This window comes from Phaseolus vulgaris, chromosome 9, assembly GCF_051622355.1.
Source record: "Phaseolus vulgaris cultivar YP4 chromosome 9, ASM5162235v1, whole genome shotgun sequence".
Lineage (NCBI taxonomy): Eukaryota > Viridiplantae > Streptophyta > Magnoliopsida > Fabales > Fabaceae > Phaseolus > Phaseolus vulgaris.
Window position 1 is genome coordinate 18866999 of NC_143506.1, and position 16598 is coordinate 18883596.

General features: G+C 31.6%; 2 protein-coding genes across 2 annotated transcripts; both read right to left on the reverse strand.

The window, feature by feature from the left end:
* Positions 1 to 1266: 1266 nt before the first annotated feature.
* LOC137823016 (putative RING-H2 finger protein ATL12) lies at positions 1267 to 2630 on the reverse strand. The gene has a single exon (XM_068628086.2). It carries the CDS (start codon positions 2544 to 2546, stop codon positions 1341 to 1343), a length of 1206 nt encoding a protein of 401 aa, XP_068484187.1. The 5' UTR covers positions 2547 to 2630; the 3' UTR covers positions 1267 to 1340.
* Positions 2631 to 10338: 7708 nt separating this feature from the next.
* LOC137822744 (carotenoid 9,10(9',10')-cleavage dioxygenase 1) lies at positions 10339 to 15084 on the reverse strand. Its single transcript, XM_068627728.2, has 12 exons — positions 14758 to 15084; positions 14591 to 14693; positions 12436 to 12695; positions 12170 to 12349; positions 11975 to 12053; positions 11816 to 11897; positions 11687 to 11749; positions 11454 to 11592; positions 11089 to 11338; positions 10911 to 10975; positions 10676 to 10837; positions 10339 to 10576 (listed from the first exon to the last, which is right to left on the reverse strand). Exons 1-12 carry the CDS (start codon positions 15055 to 15057, stop codon positions 10466 to 10468), a joined length of 1794 nt encoding a protein of 597 aa, XP_068483829.2. The 5' UTR covers positions 15058 to 15084; the 3' UTR covers positions 10339 to 10465.
* Between the last annotated feature and the right edge of the window lie 1514 nt (positions 15085 to 16598).

Consider the following 16598-nt stretch of genomic DNA (forward strand, 5'->3'; position numbering starts at 1 on the left):
TACACTTCCTGCATATATCCAGTGAAACTTTTTCTGAATATGAAAAGTGAATGTTCGTGTTGGTGAAGGGTGGACTATGAGGTGAGAAGAAAGTGAGTTAAATGAATTCTTTAGAAAGCATGAGAGTAGGAAAGTGCGAACTAACTACAAAAATTCATTCAACTTAGAGAGTTGCAAATTTAGTGACTCTAGAAGGAATATGTGATGATTATAATCGGATTTCTAATGGAAAATTCACTTAAAATTATTTTTTCAAGGATTATGATAGTTTTACGGCTATAAACCTCAAACAACTGCCATTTTTTATTTTTTTTATATTTTAAATAAAATTTGTTGAAAATAAACTCTCATGTACTTCTCTTTCGTTCATCACCGCCAATCCCTGCCCCAAATACCCTGGCCTGAACCCGGGCCTCAAGCACCACCGCCACTCTAATTACCACACGCGCCTGTCACGCGAGAGGGTTGCCATCACCGACGAGGCTGACTGTACCGCGATAATCATTGAGTCCAGCGTGCCGTACCTGCTCCTCAGCATGCTGTTTGAGTTCCAGTTTACCTACTCGAAGATCGTAAAGATGAAGCCGATCGCTAACGGAGGAGGCATCGAACGGAGGAGAGCGAAAGGAGCATGAACTGCTGCAAATAGAGCCATTAACAAGAAGGAACAATGGCGGTTAGACGGACAAGAGAAGTTAACAGAATAGGTGTGGGATTTATTTAAAACATAAATAATAAATTGAAATAAAATAATAATAAAAAACATGTAACAGTTAAAATTGATTATTTAATATTTTGTGAGGGGAAATAATCATTTTTTTTTTCAAACACAAATATCATCATCATTTTCTTAAAAGGGTGATATATTTCTACATCTTCTTTCACCTTACATCTATAATAAAATATTAGTATTTATAATAATAAAAAAATAATTCTTTAATAAAAATATATCAAATTGAAAAATATTAAAATAATTTTTAAAATTAAAAAATAAAAAAAATTAAAATATTAATATTTATTAAAATATAAAAAAATTTGTTCTTAAAAGTGTGTTCATTGCATTCTATGTTGCACAGACATAGAGATATTTAAAATTTCTAAAATGTAGGACAAGAAACACAAATTTGTTTCTTAAATTTATAATCATAATAATTTATACAATAAAATTTAAATTTTTAAAAAATTAATGTAATTTTTTTTAAAAATTATCTTAGAACCGTAATAAATTTATCATAAATCAAATAAATATTTTTAAATTATATATGTGTCTTATGAGTTTCATCAAACACAACACAGCCATTTAAGTGTCTCGTGTCTTAGCTTCTTAGATTGCAGCAACATCAAACATTTGAAGCAGGGGTTTTGTATTCTAATTCACTCCGATTCCTTTCTTGTTTGGCAATCCATTGGAGCGTTCTTCGTGCAATTGGCAACCAAATTCTCCCCAATCTCTCACTAGATCTCACACTTCCTCCGATCCTATTCTCCTTCTCCATTTCTGCATACCTCGGAACATTGACAATCTCAGACATGCACCTCTTCTCACTAGGATTCAGTTCAGTAAACCACTTTCCTTCCTCCTTACAACGCCAAGTTCCGTGAACCTTTCCACCGTCTTCGGTGGATTCCAGAGAACTGAAACAGAATCTCCTGCAGCTAACATCATTAAGCATCTGGCTGCTCAACGACAACATGTCCGAAGAGTTAAGATCACTCCACCTGCTCCTCGTAAAAACATCAGAGATAGTTATTTTATGGTTTGTCACATGAACATGTTTGTTCCACTTTGTGGCACCACTACCGCCACTGCCATCACCAATAAGCAGTTCTTGTTTTTTGCACTTCCCCGCATCCTTAAAGCCTCTTCTCGATGACCCTTGATGAGAAGGCTCTCTCTGAACGAAGATTTCAAGGTTTAGATCCTCGGTGAGATTTGAAGGAACTCGGAGGAAGCTTGAGCTTAGGGAGTAGTTGAGGTTCTTGATGTCCCCTGCTTCAACCCTGCGTCTACAGAGAGGGCATGTGGAGTGGCTTTCAAACCACTTGTCAATGCAATTCATGTGGAAAGCGTGCTTGCACTTTGGAAGCAATCTTAGAGTCTCCGTGTCCTCGAATTTGGAGAGACAAACGGTGCATTCTAGGCCTTCTTTGAACCCCTTCAGGGATGAAAACGTGAAGAAAGGAAGGGTTTTAACTACTTCTTTGTCAATACCACAAACTCTTAAACTTGATCGAGATAGGCCCTGAGAGTTTTGGAGATTTGAGTTTCGGGTAAGAAGTTGATGAGGGTTGACTCTACAGAACTTCACATATAAAAGTAAGATAAGTGTAATGGCAAACATGGTGGAGAGCACTGCTATCACAACCCCCTTGCTTGGATGAACGGTTTGAGGGTCTTGTGGCAGGTTCTGTTCTTCGTCTTCCTTGTCTTGAGATTGAACATTGAAGGGGAAAGAAAAAAGCATCATGAACATTATTGGCAAATGGTTCTTAAAGGGGTTGAACATGATGGTGTTACACATCTTCTGAAGTGGAGATGTTACCATATTTGGTTCTCTCTTTTTGATTTTTTTCTTCCTAAATAAACATTAGTGAGAGGAAATCAGAAATGACTGCTACTACAGGATAGGCATAGCATACTTCCACTGGTGTTAGTCCAATGGACGGATACAAGTTGTTAAGCATTCAATTCTGTCTTATTTTACTATAACAGTCCCTACCCTGCATGCTTTTATTGTTTGGTAGTGCTTGTCTTTGACAATTAATTAGAATATCTTCTGGTAGATGAATACAAAAGCATGCATCAGCTTGGAGCCCTCTCTATGACTGAAAAAATGTCTCCATGATTGACATATCATACTATCGCAAGATGTGATTAGCATGCATAGTTTGTTTATGTTAACCATTATTACCTCAATTGTTACTTACCATATTTAGTTTTTCTTTTTTAGTTATTGAGTTTTGTTTGTTTGACCCAATTTTTTTTGTCTGTTTTAGTTAGGTATTAATTTTTTTTTATATATACTATGTATTTTACTCTTTAATACATAAATAAATAAGAATTTCTTTTGTATTTTATTTTCTCTGTTTTTTTTTTTTATGTTTAAGTCATTATCTCTTTTTCATTTGCAATTAGGGTTCATCAGAACCTCCCTTTCTCCACTGCGATTACGTGCGTTCCATTTGATGTACCACATCAGACAATGAATATTCATCTTCATTAACTGTAATATGGTATCAGAACCATTTCGAACTTATCCTAGCGAATATTTGTTGGGTTTATCAGGCCACCCATTATCGGGCCATTATCGGACCACCCATCATATGTTATCCCACGCACGAGCCTTCACTTTCGGCGTGAGGGAGTGTGTTGGAGATCCCACATCAACTAGAGATGAGGACAATTCATTGTATATAAGTAGGTGTAAACCTCACTTTATGAACGGATTTTATGGGATTGAATTAGGTTTAAAATCTACTTTTAATATAATCCTTCCCTATCTCCAAATTATTAGATTTTTTTTTGTCAATTATTCTCAACCATTATGATTTATTCTTAATCTAATCTTTTTCTAATGGTCCAAGTGTTAAGAGAAGTTCAAGATTAACTGTTAGTGGGTAGCTTATAAAGTGACTAAAGTTAGAGACAAGTAATCAATTCAAAAGAAATAAACGTGAATTAACAATGAGAGTTTACATCATACGGGGTTAATCTTATGATTACTCTTCTCCTAACTTAAACTTTAGCTACACCTGTTAAAAGATATAAAAATTACTAGGGATATCTTCATTAGTGTTTTTTTTTTTTATCTAAATATCTCTAAGATTTTTTCCCTTTTTTTTAGAATATTTTGATAAGAGTACAAAATCGTATAACTAACAAAATATTAGGTTGCATTTACAATGACTTGTGCGATCATTAGATAAATAAAATATTATTTCCAAATTATAAGAAATAAAACAATAAGATAACTAAATATGTATCAATTGCATGAACAATTATAAATTGAATGAATTAAATAATTGGAGTTTAATTAAACTCCCTAACATTCAATCAATCATTTAATTTTATTCAATTAAAATTATGTTATCATCCAGTTATGAAAATTTTAAAATCTTACTCTCTTAAATTAGTCTAATTAAGGAATTTATATTAAAAAAGTTTAATGATGACCAATTCGCTTTACATTTTAATTGTCTTTTGTCGTATCTACAACTTAAAAGAAATTTTCAATTATAATATAAATAATAAAATCATATAACTATTCTATGTTTTTAATTAGAACAACACAAATGTCAAACATTAAACAGAAAAAGTATAATTTTTAATTAAATTTGAAAATAAAAGAATAATGATAATTAATAAGCATCATCAAGACCGAGGATCGTGTTTCCCATTATGAATATTTTTAATTTCTCCATATAGTGTTGGCACTCTAATCGATAGATAGAGTTGAAATGAGTGTAAAATTGTTTGGTGGACCACAGAAAATTCTGACTACCCATGCTATAACATCCAATTTGGTGTTAATGGATATGGAAACACCTTTTATAACCGTTCACTTGATTATACAAAATAGGAAGAATTTACATGGTAGAGTTGTTGAACGGGTTGGGATCGAGAGATTTATAGTCCTTCTCTCCTTTCTTGGTCGGCATCCTTTCTTGGTCGGCATGTACTTCAATTTCTCTCTCGCAAACTCATTCTTTCTACTTGTTCTATTTTTCGGTCTTTTTGTAACCCGGTTCAGATGATATCCGCAGAAGATACTCCGACACTCAAGTCAGTTTTAGTATTTGATACTCGATAGTCAGAGCACACTCGGTAGTCAAAGCACTGTATGATAACGTACCTGATCCTTGGAATTTGTGCTATTTATATTATTTTAGTGGTATTTCTTATTGTGTCAGATTAGAGAGCTTTGATCATGTTTAGAAGTGTATTACCTAAATCTTGATTGCTGATTAACTTCATTAACTCTGCTGAAGCGTAATTGAATTTGTGGTATCGATCATGAAACGCCGAAAAATACTAGTTTTTTCAAAAGTTATTTAAAACCGTCAGTAATCTATTAATGACACTGGATGTTCTAGGAGAAAAACAAACTGCATATAATGCAATTAACATAGGTTAAAACCATCAAAATGTTAAATATAACTCCGTTAAAAATAACCTTTCTCATAGTGTTTGATGAGAATCAAATAAAGGAGGCTTTTATTAATGAAGGAAGAGGGCATTCACCCTCACATTTGAAGTTCTTTCTTATAGTCTTCTCAAAATTAAAAAAAGACATAAAGAGAGGATCAAGCCTAACGCCAAAGAAGTCTACAAGCTTTCAAGAATGGACTTCAATTAAATATCTCTCTTTATAGTTTCTTTTAAATTGTAAATAATAGAGAATATTGTTTAGAAAGGTGCTTAGAGGGAAACATTAGACACCTCTTTTGTAAAATCATCTTTAGGCTTTAGTTTAGGAAAATTATAGGAAGCTTGGGGGGTGTGAGCTTAGTAAAGGAGTGTAGACGTAATAGGGAGGTGCCAAACTAAGAAAGGAAGTCACACCTTCCTCATGCTCTAAGTTGGCGCCACTTTTATGTCATTTAGGGGGTAATTTGAGTTTAATTAGCTTTTCATTTCAGCACCTCTTAGGCTATAAATAAAGGTGCTTGCCTTTGTAAAATGGAGATTGGAAATTGGTAATAGAGAAACTCTACTCAATTTGAGAGAGAATTGTGAGAACTTGTCTTCTCCTTCACCTTGTCTTATCTTGAGTGCATTTGGTTCTCTCAAGTGGCGGCACTAGCTCACTTATCTTGGAGCCTTCACCATCTAAGTGGCGTGATCATCAAACCAAATCCTTCATCTCCATAAGTTCTTCTTTCTTTCATCTCCATATTCATATGAAGCATAAACATGTCTTAGTTTCTTTTGTTCCGTTCATCTTTCTTTTCTTGCACTTATGTTCGGCTATTTTCAATTGCTTCTGTTTTAATTCGGTTCATTAGCTTCTTTTCATGTTCTGTTCGGTTCATTTGCTTTCTTAAGAGTTTCAATCGGTTCATTTGTCTTTCTATACATTTTAATCGGTTCAATTGGCAATAGATGGATCTTCTATGTGAGTTTGGTGTTTGGTGCAAGTTTTGGTGAGTTCTTGAAACATAGAACATTGATCCAATTCTATTAAAAGTGCCTAAGCTATCTCCAACTCAAGTTGATTCCATAGAATGTCAAAGAATCATTTACATCTTGCTATTGGAATCATATCATGTGGTATCTAGAGTTTATGTTTGTTCTTGTTTAATTTTGAATTGTGTTGCACTTTTAATTCAAGAGCTCTATAATTCTTGTTGTTTACCTTTCTGTTTTTAGGCTTATTTTGAGTTTTATTGTTGTTTTCTTAATTGTGCCTATCAAGTGTTTGTGTCTTTTCCTTTTTGTATCCATACAAGTTTTGTCATAGTCATGTTTTTCCAATAATTTCATCACTTCTTGTAGTACTTTTATTGAATTTTTTTTGTTTCTTGCTTTGGTGTAATACAGTTTCTGAGTTTAATTCTTGATCCTTTGTGCATTTTCTGTTTTAGTATTGAGTTCATACTTGTATTTTAGACCTATACAAGTTCCTATACATCATTTTCCATTATGTCTTTGCTAGTTCTTAATTCTGTTTTTCATTCCTGTTAGGATTCCTCTTTTTTTCTGAAGAACGTGCTCACTGTTTCGATTTATTGCAATTGATTTACTCAGTGGAAATTTCTGAAATTCTGGATTTGTGTTCTTTAAAGTGTTATCAGAAAGTAGAAAAAAGAAGTACTTAAAAATTCCAAGTACAAAAAAAATGATAAATCAAAAACAAAAAGTGTACAATTCTGCCGAAAAAAATACGATAATCTGGCAGCGATTTTCGAAAATTTATCTCAATTAATTGGCTTACTGTTTTTGAGTAATTCCAGTGCCATTGTCGAGCTAAGATCTTGAACTTTCTGTGGTTAAAATTTCATAATCCAGTTCGCTTTATATCGTTCCAGTTAAATTAGTGAACATTAAGCACAGTTTGCATAAAAAAAATATTTTCCAGTAGCTCTGTTTTTTTGTTTTCTTCATCTACTCTAGTGCTTTTCTTTAGGTATCTTTTGTGTGCCTTCTTTTTCATTGAGTACCTTATGTTCTTGGTTGTCTTTTATTCATTACTCTTTGAGTTTGTCATACATCTAGTATTCCTTTTGTTATAGCCTTTTATTGCTTGTCTTTCATTATTCATTGGTTTTGTGGTGAAGTACTTTGAAGATTGTGTGCTCTTGCTTTGACATATTTCATTTGAGATTACTCAAGGCCTCAAGATCAGCTTGGTCAAGGGAGTATTCTTTCTTTGGAGTGATTTAAGTGACACTTCACTTCAGCAGTTTGGTTCCAATTTATTTTTGCTAACTTTGTTTTCTTAACTTTGTTTGCTGTTTTCTTTTTACAATGGCTTCATATTACAGCAGTGGTTCTTCCAAACAACATTATTCTAGCAAAGCTTCTGCTCTTGATGAATTAAAAAAAGCAAAACGAACCATTAATCTCCAAGATGAAGCTATAAGAAAGTTGGAGGAAAGAATACAAAGAAATGAAATGAAGCAAACTAGGTCCTCTAAATTAATCAATGGAGAAGAACGTCATTCTCATACACCTTCATCTAGAGGTTCTTCCAATGATTATGGCCGTGAAGAAGAACATAGAAGAAGGAGACCTCAACCCCACTTTCATGGATATAGACCTCATGCTCATGAAGATAAACGTGAAGATGGCTATTACCGAGATGCAAAGGCCAAGCTCCCTTCGGTCAAAATTCCTAGTTTCAATGGGGATAGTGATCCTAATGTGTATCTAGATTGGGAGGCTAAATGTGAACAGATTTTTGACCTCCATGAGATCCTAGATGAGCACAAATATAAGCTAGCCACCTTAGAATTTAATGACTATGCCAAAGAATGGTGGCATAAAATTGTAATGGACATTATATATCGCAATAAACCTCCCGTGGTTTCTTGGAATGATTTGAAAGAGTGTATGTGCGTGAGGTTTGTTCCTCCTTCTAGGAAGGAACACTTGTTGAAGTTCCAAAGGCTTCCTCAAGGACATAGGATGGTAGATGAATACTTTAAAGATTTTGAAACAACTTTGACTAAAATGAATATGCATGCTAATGAAAAGTCAAAGATAAAATGGTTTGTACGTGGTTTAAGAAGAGATATTAGAGAATTTATAGAATTAAATGAGTACTCTTCTTTGAAGCAAGTGCTTCGCATAGCCATCAAGGTGGAATTATATCTTTTGAAAACCACGTCTACAAAACGAGTTTCTACTACAACTTCTTCTACTCCTAAGTCACCTACCAAAACTTCAAATATAAAATGTTTTAAATGTTTAGGTTTTGGGCACATAGCTCTTCATTGTCCACAAAAAAACCTTAATGACAAACAAGGTAAAACAAGACCTACCTCACGTAACAATGACAAAGACAAAGAAGGCCAAGTTGACACGAGTCTTATCCTTTCACCTCCAAGGTGTTTTCCTTCCTTATCTTTTTCATTATCCAAGGTTCCTATTTCAACACCATCTTGGTTAAAAAATGTTAGGGATGATTTCATACCTCCTAATGGTTTTCACCATTTAAGAGGTCTTTTTCCAAAACATATTGTTATTCCTAAACAAATTTTTCCAACTTGGTCGATTTCTAGAACCTCCTTTTCTGAAATCCCTTTTGTTTACAAATGCTAAGTCATGTTTACCTTTTTCTTCCACTTTTAATTGTAAAAATAAAATGACTTTGTTATGTGCAGGGATTCAGAATTCGTGGACGAATTCTCTCCAACTCGAGGAGTATGATGATAATCAAATAAATGAGGCTTTTATTAATGAAGGAAGAGGGCATTCACCCTCACATTTGAAGTTCTTCCTTCTAGTCTTCTCAAAATTAAAAAAAGACAAAAAGAGAGGATCAAGCCTAACGCCAAAGAAGTCTACAAGCTTTCAAGAATGGACTTCAATTAAATATCTCTCTCTTTATAGTTTCTTTTAAATTGTAAATAATAGAGAATATTGTTTAGAAAGGTGCTTAGAGGGAAACATTAGACACCTCCTTTGTAAAATCATCTTTAGGCTTTAGTTTAGGAAAATTATAGGAAGCTTGGGGGGTGTGAGCTTAGTAAAGGAGTGTAGACGTAATAGGGAGGTGCCAAACTAAGAAAGGAAGTCACACCTTCCTCATGCTCTAAGTTGGCGCCACTTTTATGTCATTTAGGGGGTAATTTGAGTTTAATTAGCTTTTCATTTCAGCACCTCTTAGGCTATAAATAAAGGTGCTTGCCTTTGTAAAATGGAGATTGGAAATTGGTAATAGAGAAACTCTACTCAATTTGAGAGAGAATTGTGAGAACTTGTCTTCTCCTTCACCTTGTCTTATCTTGAGTGCATTTGGTTCTCTCAAGTGGCGGCACTAGCTCACTTATCTTGGAGCCTTCACCATCCAAGTGGCGTGATCATCAAACCAAATCCTTCATCTCCATAAGTTCTTCTTTCTTTTATCTCCATATTCATATGAAGCATAAACATGTCTTAGTTTCTTTTGTTCGGTTCATCTTCCTTTTCTTGCACTTATGTTCGGCTATTTTCAATTGCTTTTGTTTTAATTCGGTTCAATAGCTTCTTTTCATGTTTTGTTCGGTTCATTTGCTTTCTTAAGAGTTTGAATCGGTTCATTTGCCTTTCTATACATTTTAATCAGTTCAATTGGCAATAGATGGATCTTCTATGTGAGTTTGGTGTTTAGTGCAAGTTTTGGTGAGTTCTTGAAACATAGAACATTGATCCAATTCTATTAAAAGTGCCTAAGCTATCTCCAACTCAAATTGATTCCATAGAATGTCAAATAATCATTTACATCTTGCTATTGGAATCATATCAGTGTTGATATATAATTATACTTTTTGAAATATAAAAAGATAATTTCTCACATTTTTAAGAGATTTACATTAAAGATCTTCAACCAGATTTAAAATTGTGACTAAGGTAATTTGAACCTTTCTAATAAGTATTATACTCGTCTTAAGATATTGTGAAAAGAATTGAAGAAAGGTTAATTTATATTTAATTCAATATCATAAAATTGACTTGTAAAGTAAGATATATACTTTATGAATATGAGATGTACAAAATAAATATATATATATATATATATATTATATCTATAAATTTATTGTATAATAATCAACCACCAAAAACACAAAAGTGACACTATATAAAAAAAAAAAAAAGAAGCAAAACAAGAAAAGCTGCTAATTACTCTAAGAAAAAAAAGTATAAACCTAATATTTTATTTTAAATAATGATAGCAAAATGGATAATAACACGATATATAAAACAAACATTAGTGACAATAGTTACTAATTAACTCGAACAACACATCTCAACCCACCACGGCTAAAATGAGATTGACACAAAAGCTCCATGAAATCCATATGGAACTCTGCAAGGTATTGCAATTTTGGCAACTGCCTCTCCTGAAAACTTCTTTGCGTCAATTATATGAACCTAGAAAAACAATAAAGAAATTAAGCAGATAATTTGAGTTTAGCAGGATCATAGATCAGTTAATTAATTTATACTTGCCACTAACTATTATTGACCTACTTGAGATATCCCAGTATCTTCATTGTGAACAAAAGTGATTATCCAACCATCATCTTCTTCAACGCCACCTTCCTTCCGGACAAAGGCAGATCCAGTGCAAAATACATTTCTTTCAAACCTATGATATTCTACCCTTATAAGCTCTTCTCTTCGAGTCTCTCCCTGGTTTACACATTTGAATTTTTAATAATTTTAAGAAAAAAAAAATATACAAAAGGAAAGTAATAATATTTACCATAGGTGATTCTGAACATGGTTCTCCAAAGTATAGCTTTGCTAGAGCTCCGTATTTAGGAATATCTAACATGAAACATAGTATGAATTATGAATCTAGGTTCATGGTAAATAAGGTTGTTGCAACTTGCAATGGTTGAATAGTTAAAGAATAGTGAAACTTTGTTTTAAAGAATTACCTGCAGCAAAACTTGCAGTGGGATCAACCACTTGGGTGTATCCGTATCTATTCTTAATTCCTGTAAAACTTGCATTAATCATTGGAAAATCCATAAATTCTTCTGCTCCAGTGAGATATTTCTCCTTAACCTCCCCACTTTTCATGTTTAATCTCCATTCATAACACCGAGAGAATAACTTAGATTCCCTTAAACCATCTTCAGGTCCTGGAATTATTGAGTCTAGTGCTCTACAACCCCACAACACAACCTGCTACAATGTAGAAAATTTCTCAACTTTGCAGCCAATTGCTAACTTGTTCGAGTATCTGAAGAAATTCTGGGTAAGTTTGTTTAATATCAATGATTTGTGGATAAGATACGACCTCATGACCATCCTCAAAGGAATTGATGAGATGAAATGTGCAATTAGGTTCCACCTCAAACCACTGGATTGAGTTAGCATCACCATAGATCGGCATTATCCCAATCCTGGCATATTTCTCCTTGTCGAATTTGATTAATCTACGTGCAATAACATGGAAATAGTTAACCTACAAATATTCTGCGAGGCCTTATCATCATAGTCAATATATGAGTACTAAATATATGTACTCACTGGCCTCTTCTAAGTAGTCTGTTTGAATCTACAATCAGTGGAAAATCCAATATCGCTATATACCTGCTAACAAAAACATAAATGAATGCACTAGTTTCATTATTTTGTTTGTAATGAATGTTATTATACCTGCTTGTGATACCTATGTCATGGCATAAACAGCTTCTGTCTAGTTTTACATCTGCTTTATGAACCAGTTCCTTTCCATCAGCTGAAAATGGTTACACTGATGGGTATGTTATCGATATTACATCCGTTTTTGTTATTAAGAATTTAAAGAATACATACCCGAAACTATTCCAATTTCAAGATAAGGTTTAGTTGCATCTACTCCAAAAATAACCAGTTCTCCTGTACCCAAAACTTTCTGCATTAAGAGTGTAAAAAGAGAAAATTTCAACTATCATTAAGTAAACTGACTTTTCTGTATAGTTAGGGAAGAAACTCTTGTATCTTATGCAGATATTATTAATTGAAAGAAACCTTGGGGTGACTTGCAAAAGGACGATTCCATGCGCCATTGACATCCCAGTATTTTAAAGTATTTAGTGTGAAGATGTCAATCTCTTGTGGGATGTGATTCTCCGAAATCGAGTACAACTTCTCTGAATGCTCAAACACATTGGTGTTGCTATAATCTTTATTTAGTTTTCCGAATCTCAGCTGTAAAAATAGTAAATCTTACATGCATGCATAATATAAAAGTTAAATTGTTTTTGGTACATATGCATTATTAAAAAAATGCTAACCCAGTTTAGAAGCATAGAACACATAACAGCCAATGAATCTCCTTTTACTGCAGGGAGAAACAAAGGGTTGGTACTTTGTTTCTCAAGGTTGTATGTTACAGTTTGAACGTATCTGTTGTTGTAGAAGATGGTGTAGCAGCCGTCATTTTTCCTTTTGAAATACAAAGCATGAAGCATTCCTTCTCCTTCCACCCAGACACTCTTTGTCCTCCCCATCATAGACTTGGATGATTTCAATCCTCCAAAGAGTGGGTTTGATCCTGTACATCATGTGGTGGGCCAAGTGACAAATGATCAATTAAATAAGTACAAAGCTTTCGATTTAACTATTTTTCCCTGCCACGGTGTGTAAAAGTAAATTCTGATTAAAGACGTGTGTTCGTGATTAATTAACAGCAATTTGTTCGGAGATCCCTTTTTTAATTTAATATGAGATTATATCAATGAATATTGATAATATTATTGTGAGGAATTGAATTATTGATACCCTCAATTAAGTCAATTAAAAAGGAAAATCATGAAATAGAAATCAATTTTTAAAGACCAAAATAATTAGTTGCAATAGTAACTAAATTAGAGACAATTTTAGAAACTAAATAAAAAATTGGTTTCTAAATTAGTTTCTATTATTGTTAAATAATTTCTAAATTGATATCTAATTAGCAACCAAGGTTTTAACTACCAATTATTTAGTTTCTAAATTTGGTCTCTAAAACCTTGGTTGCTAATTAGATACTAATTTAGAAACTATTTAACAATAATAGAAACTAATTTAGAAACCAATTTTTTATTTAGTTTATAAAATTGTCTCTAATTTAGTTACTATTGTAACTAATTATTTTGGTCTTTAAAAATTGGTTTTTATTTCATGATTTTCTTGTAGTGATAGAGAGAAAAAGAAAGAGTAGATATTCACCATAATGGTGAGATTAGAAATCTTAGTGAGATGTTAGAGAGACTTTGTAAACTCACTTTCATAGTGAAGGCATTTTTACCATAATGATGAGATTAGAGATCTTAGTAATATGCTACAGAGACTTTGTATTTCATTCTTGTTGTTGTGTGAGATTGAGTGTTATCCTCACTGATATTGTAATCCCACTTTCATAGTGGAGGCATTTTCACCATAATGGTGAGATTAGAAATCCTAGTGAGATGGTAGAGAGATATTGTATTTCATCCTTGTTGGATGAGATTGAGTCATAAAGTGAGGAGAAACAAATATTGTAATTCCACTCTCATAGTAGAGACATTTTCACCATAATTGTGAGATTAGAAATCCTAGTAAGATGCTAGAGAGATTGTATTCCATTTGACAAATTGTATTCCATCATTGTTAGGTGAGATTGAGTGCACTGATAAGAAACAAAATATTATAATTTTACTTTGTACTAGGTTCCGTGGGTTTTACTTCTCAATTTGAAGAAGGTTTTCCCACGTTACAAAATTTCTATGTATCATTATTCTATTTGCTTTATTTTCTATTATTTGTTTATTATTTTCGCAAGTATCCATCTTGTATCTACATCAAAGAGGGAGAATTAATTCTAAATTTTCCCAACACAATTATGATGCAAACACTTCATATAATTTATGGCAAACTGTTAAATGTACAATCAATCGAACAATGATTACAATTTCATAATCACAAATAATGTTTTGATAATAATAATAATCTAGTTTTAAAGTAATTCTATTGTAAAGAAACTTGATTGTGACATAACAAATTGAGAATTGAAACGTTGATTTCACTCTTATTTATTGTTATATCAGTTTTATTCAAAAACTAATACTCAGACATTTCAATCGATGAAATTGACATACAAGATTTATTTTCAATTTGATTCTCTTTAAATTCTATGCATCCAGATAGAGTTAAAAAATTGATAGTAGTTTAAAAACTAATTGAAAGAAATATCATAAGGTAAAAAGTCGTAAAAATTAATTAAACATAATTACAAAAGATTGCAAAACTACATGACTGATTCTTTTATTTATTTTGATTTACTTCAATAATATATATAATAAGATTATGAAACCTATAAAATAAAAATATTAACAGCCTATAAACTGATCATTAATACAATAATAACGATAAATAATTTAAAAATAATAAAATCAGAATTAATAACCAACTACTAACAAATGTACGTACCATTTCTAACGTAGACACCTTCTGGAAAATGACGTGGTATGTGGCCTTCAATATCAGTGATATCCATGGCTTCTCCTAATTCCTCCACAGGAGCAAAGTTAGCCTGCAAAATACTATAATTAATAAACTCATGCATATTATAATGATGAGTAAAACACTTGAACCACCTGAGACGGAAGCACTAGCTGGTCGACAAACTCAAAGGCTGAATCCACAATAGCGTTAAGAAAATTGGTTTTAATGTCTGTGATGGCTTTGGAAACATGAATCTGGAGCGGAATTTGAGGTATGGCTCTTAAGATCTGCTGCACATGAAGTGAACATGAATGTTTTATATATGGAAGTGACTTAGGTTTTAAAAATGAAGAGGCAGAGTTAATTGAGTTTGAGGAAAGTCCCAGAGTAATGGACTGAATGGAGCGATTAGGTGAGAGAGTGGTGAATGAAGCTGACATATGCGTTTCCATTAATTATGAATTGTCTCTGGACACAACGCTACCACACTCTACCACCTCAATATAAATACTAAACCAAACTCAATATTTTGCATTAACTAAAGACAGATAATTTTACCATATCCATCAATGTCTTACAATTCAGTATTCATTAAAGGTATAGTGTAATATTTTTATTTATTTTTAATTTAAATTGATATTTATGAAAGCCATTAAAAAACTTTATCAGTGGGTTTGTTAGGGTTTGACATTGGTCGAATAATTATATGTTTTGTATATGAACAATATATATTGACATCTTGTTCCGTTATACAATTTCTTATTAATAATATAAAAAAAAATATTTTTGTCATTTTATGTAAAATTTGAAATTTTAAACATAAAGAGGGTTGTATAGTAGAGTAAGGTTGTCAATGTATCATTTTTCTTTGTATATAAATGTTTGAGAATAGATATTATGATAGAGTAGTTCTTTTTGCGGATTATACTAGTTTTTTTATTTATTTATAAGTATGTTTTCTTATTGTTTTCGGAATGATAGAAAATCTAGTTATGTCCTGTTGTATTGTATAAGGATTTGTATATTCCTGAAATATTTTTATTATTTTTATTTTTATTTTTAAAAAGAAAACAATTCATTACTCGTCTTTGATTTTAATCTGTAATTGTGTTAAATATTTGAAAATAAAAGTTTATCATATACATTATAGTTATTAATCCCTTCCAATAAAATGATAGAGTCACAGTGGTGAGTAATAATTTTTTGCTAGTGTCTTGTTGTAGCGATCTTGTAGTGAAATGGTGGTGACTAAAAGAGAATATATATATATATATATATATATATATATATATATATATATAAAAGAGCTAACTAAGAGATAAAAATGGTGGAGCACAAAAACAAATGTTCTAAGAAGACCTTTTTATGTCACTTTTAATTTGAATCGACACATTTTCTTTTTATATTTTCAAGTTCGTAATTGCTTAACTTACTATGATGGTTGAGTTAAAATGATCATAATAAATTATCATTAAATTTTATTTTTTCATCAGTGACAATAATACACCCTTAAGATCATCTTCATAACTAGTGTCTTAAGTTTAAACTTAGTTTTATATAAAAAAATCATTAATGTATGTTGTTGATGAACATGAAAATAATAATAAATTTAAAATTTCAAGTTCTAAAAAAATAGTTAAAATATTATATCAATATTTTGAAGTGTAAATGAAGTATTATATAATTATGAATCTTAATTATGATGCTCTTGCATTTAGTTAAAACTATAGTAAAAACATTTACATAATATTAAAAAAATAATAATGTTTAATGAAAAGAGTGTTGCAATTAAATAACATTAAAGATCACATTTTTTTTATTGATAAAAAAATATTTAACTTGTGTTGTATAAAAAAAGACATACTCGTACGAATTAAAGGAGAAAATTTGAAAATTATTAACAAAATTATTAAAAAATCTTAAATATTAATGATTTACTATTTAATAAAAATTAAAATGAAACATAAAATAAAATTAATATTCATACTTAACG

Excerpts from the sequence above, each read along its gene's own strand:
- LOC137822744 (XM_068627728.2), bottom strand. The coding sequence starts at position 15,057 with ATGGAAACGCATATGTCAGCTTCATTCACCACTCTCTCACCTAATCGC. Across the intron at positions 11,750-11,815 it reads GACATAGGTATCACAAGCAG|GTATATAGCGATATTGGATT; the intron begins GTATAATAACAT and ends TTTTGTTAGCAG. Across the intron at positions 11,339-11,453 it reads CCTTTGAGGATGGTCATGAG|GTTGTGTTGTGGGGTTGTAG; the intron begins GTCGTATCTTAT and ends ACATTGTAGCAG.
- LOC137823016 (XM_068628086.2), bottom strand. The coding sequence starts at position 2,546 with ATGGTAACATCTCCACTTCAGAAGATGTGTAACACCATCATGTTCAAC.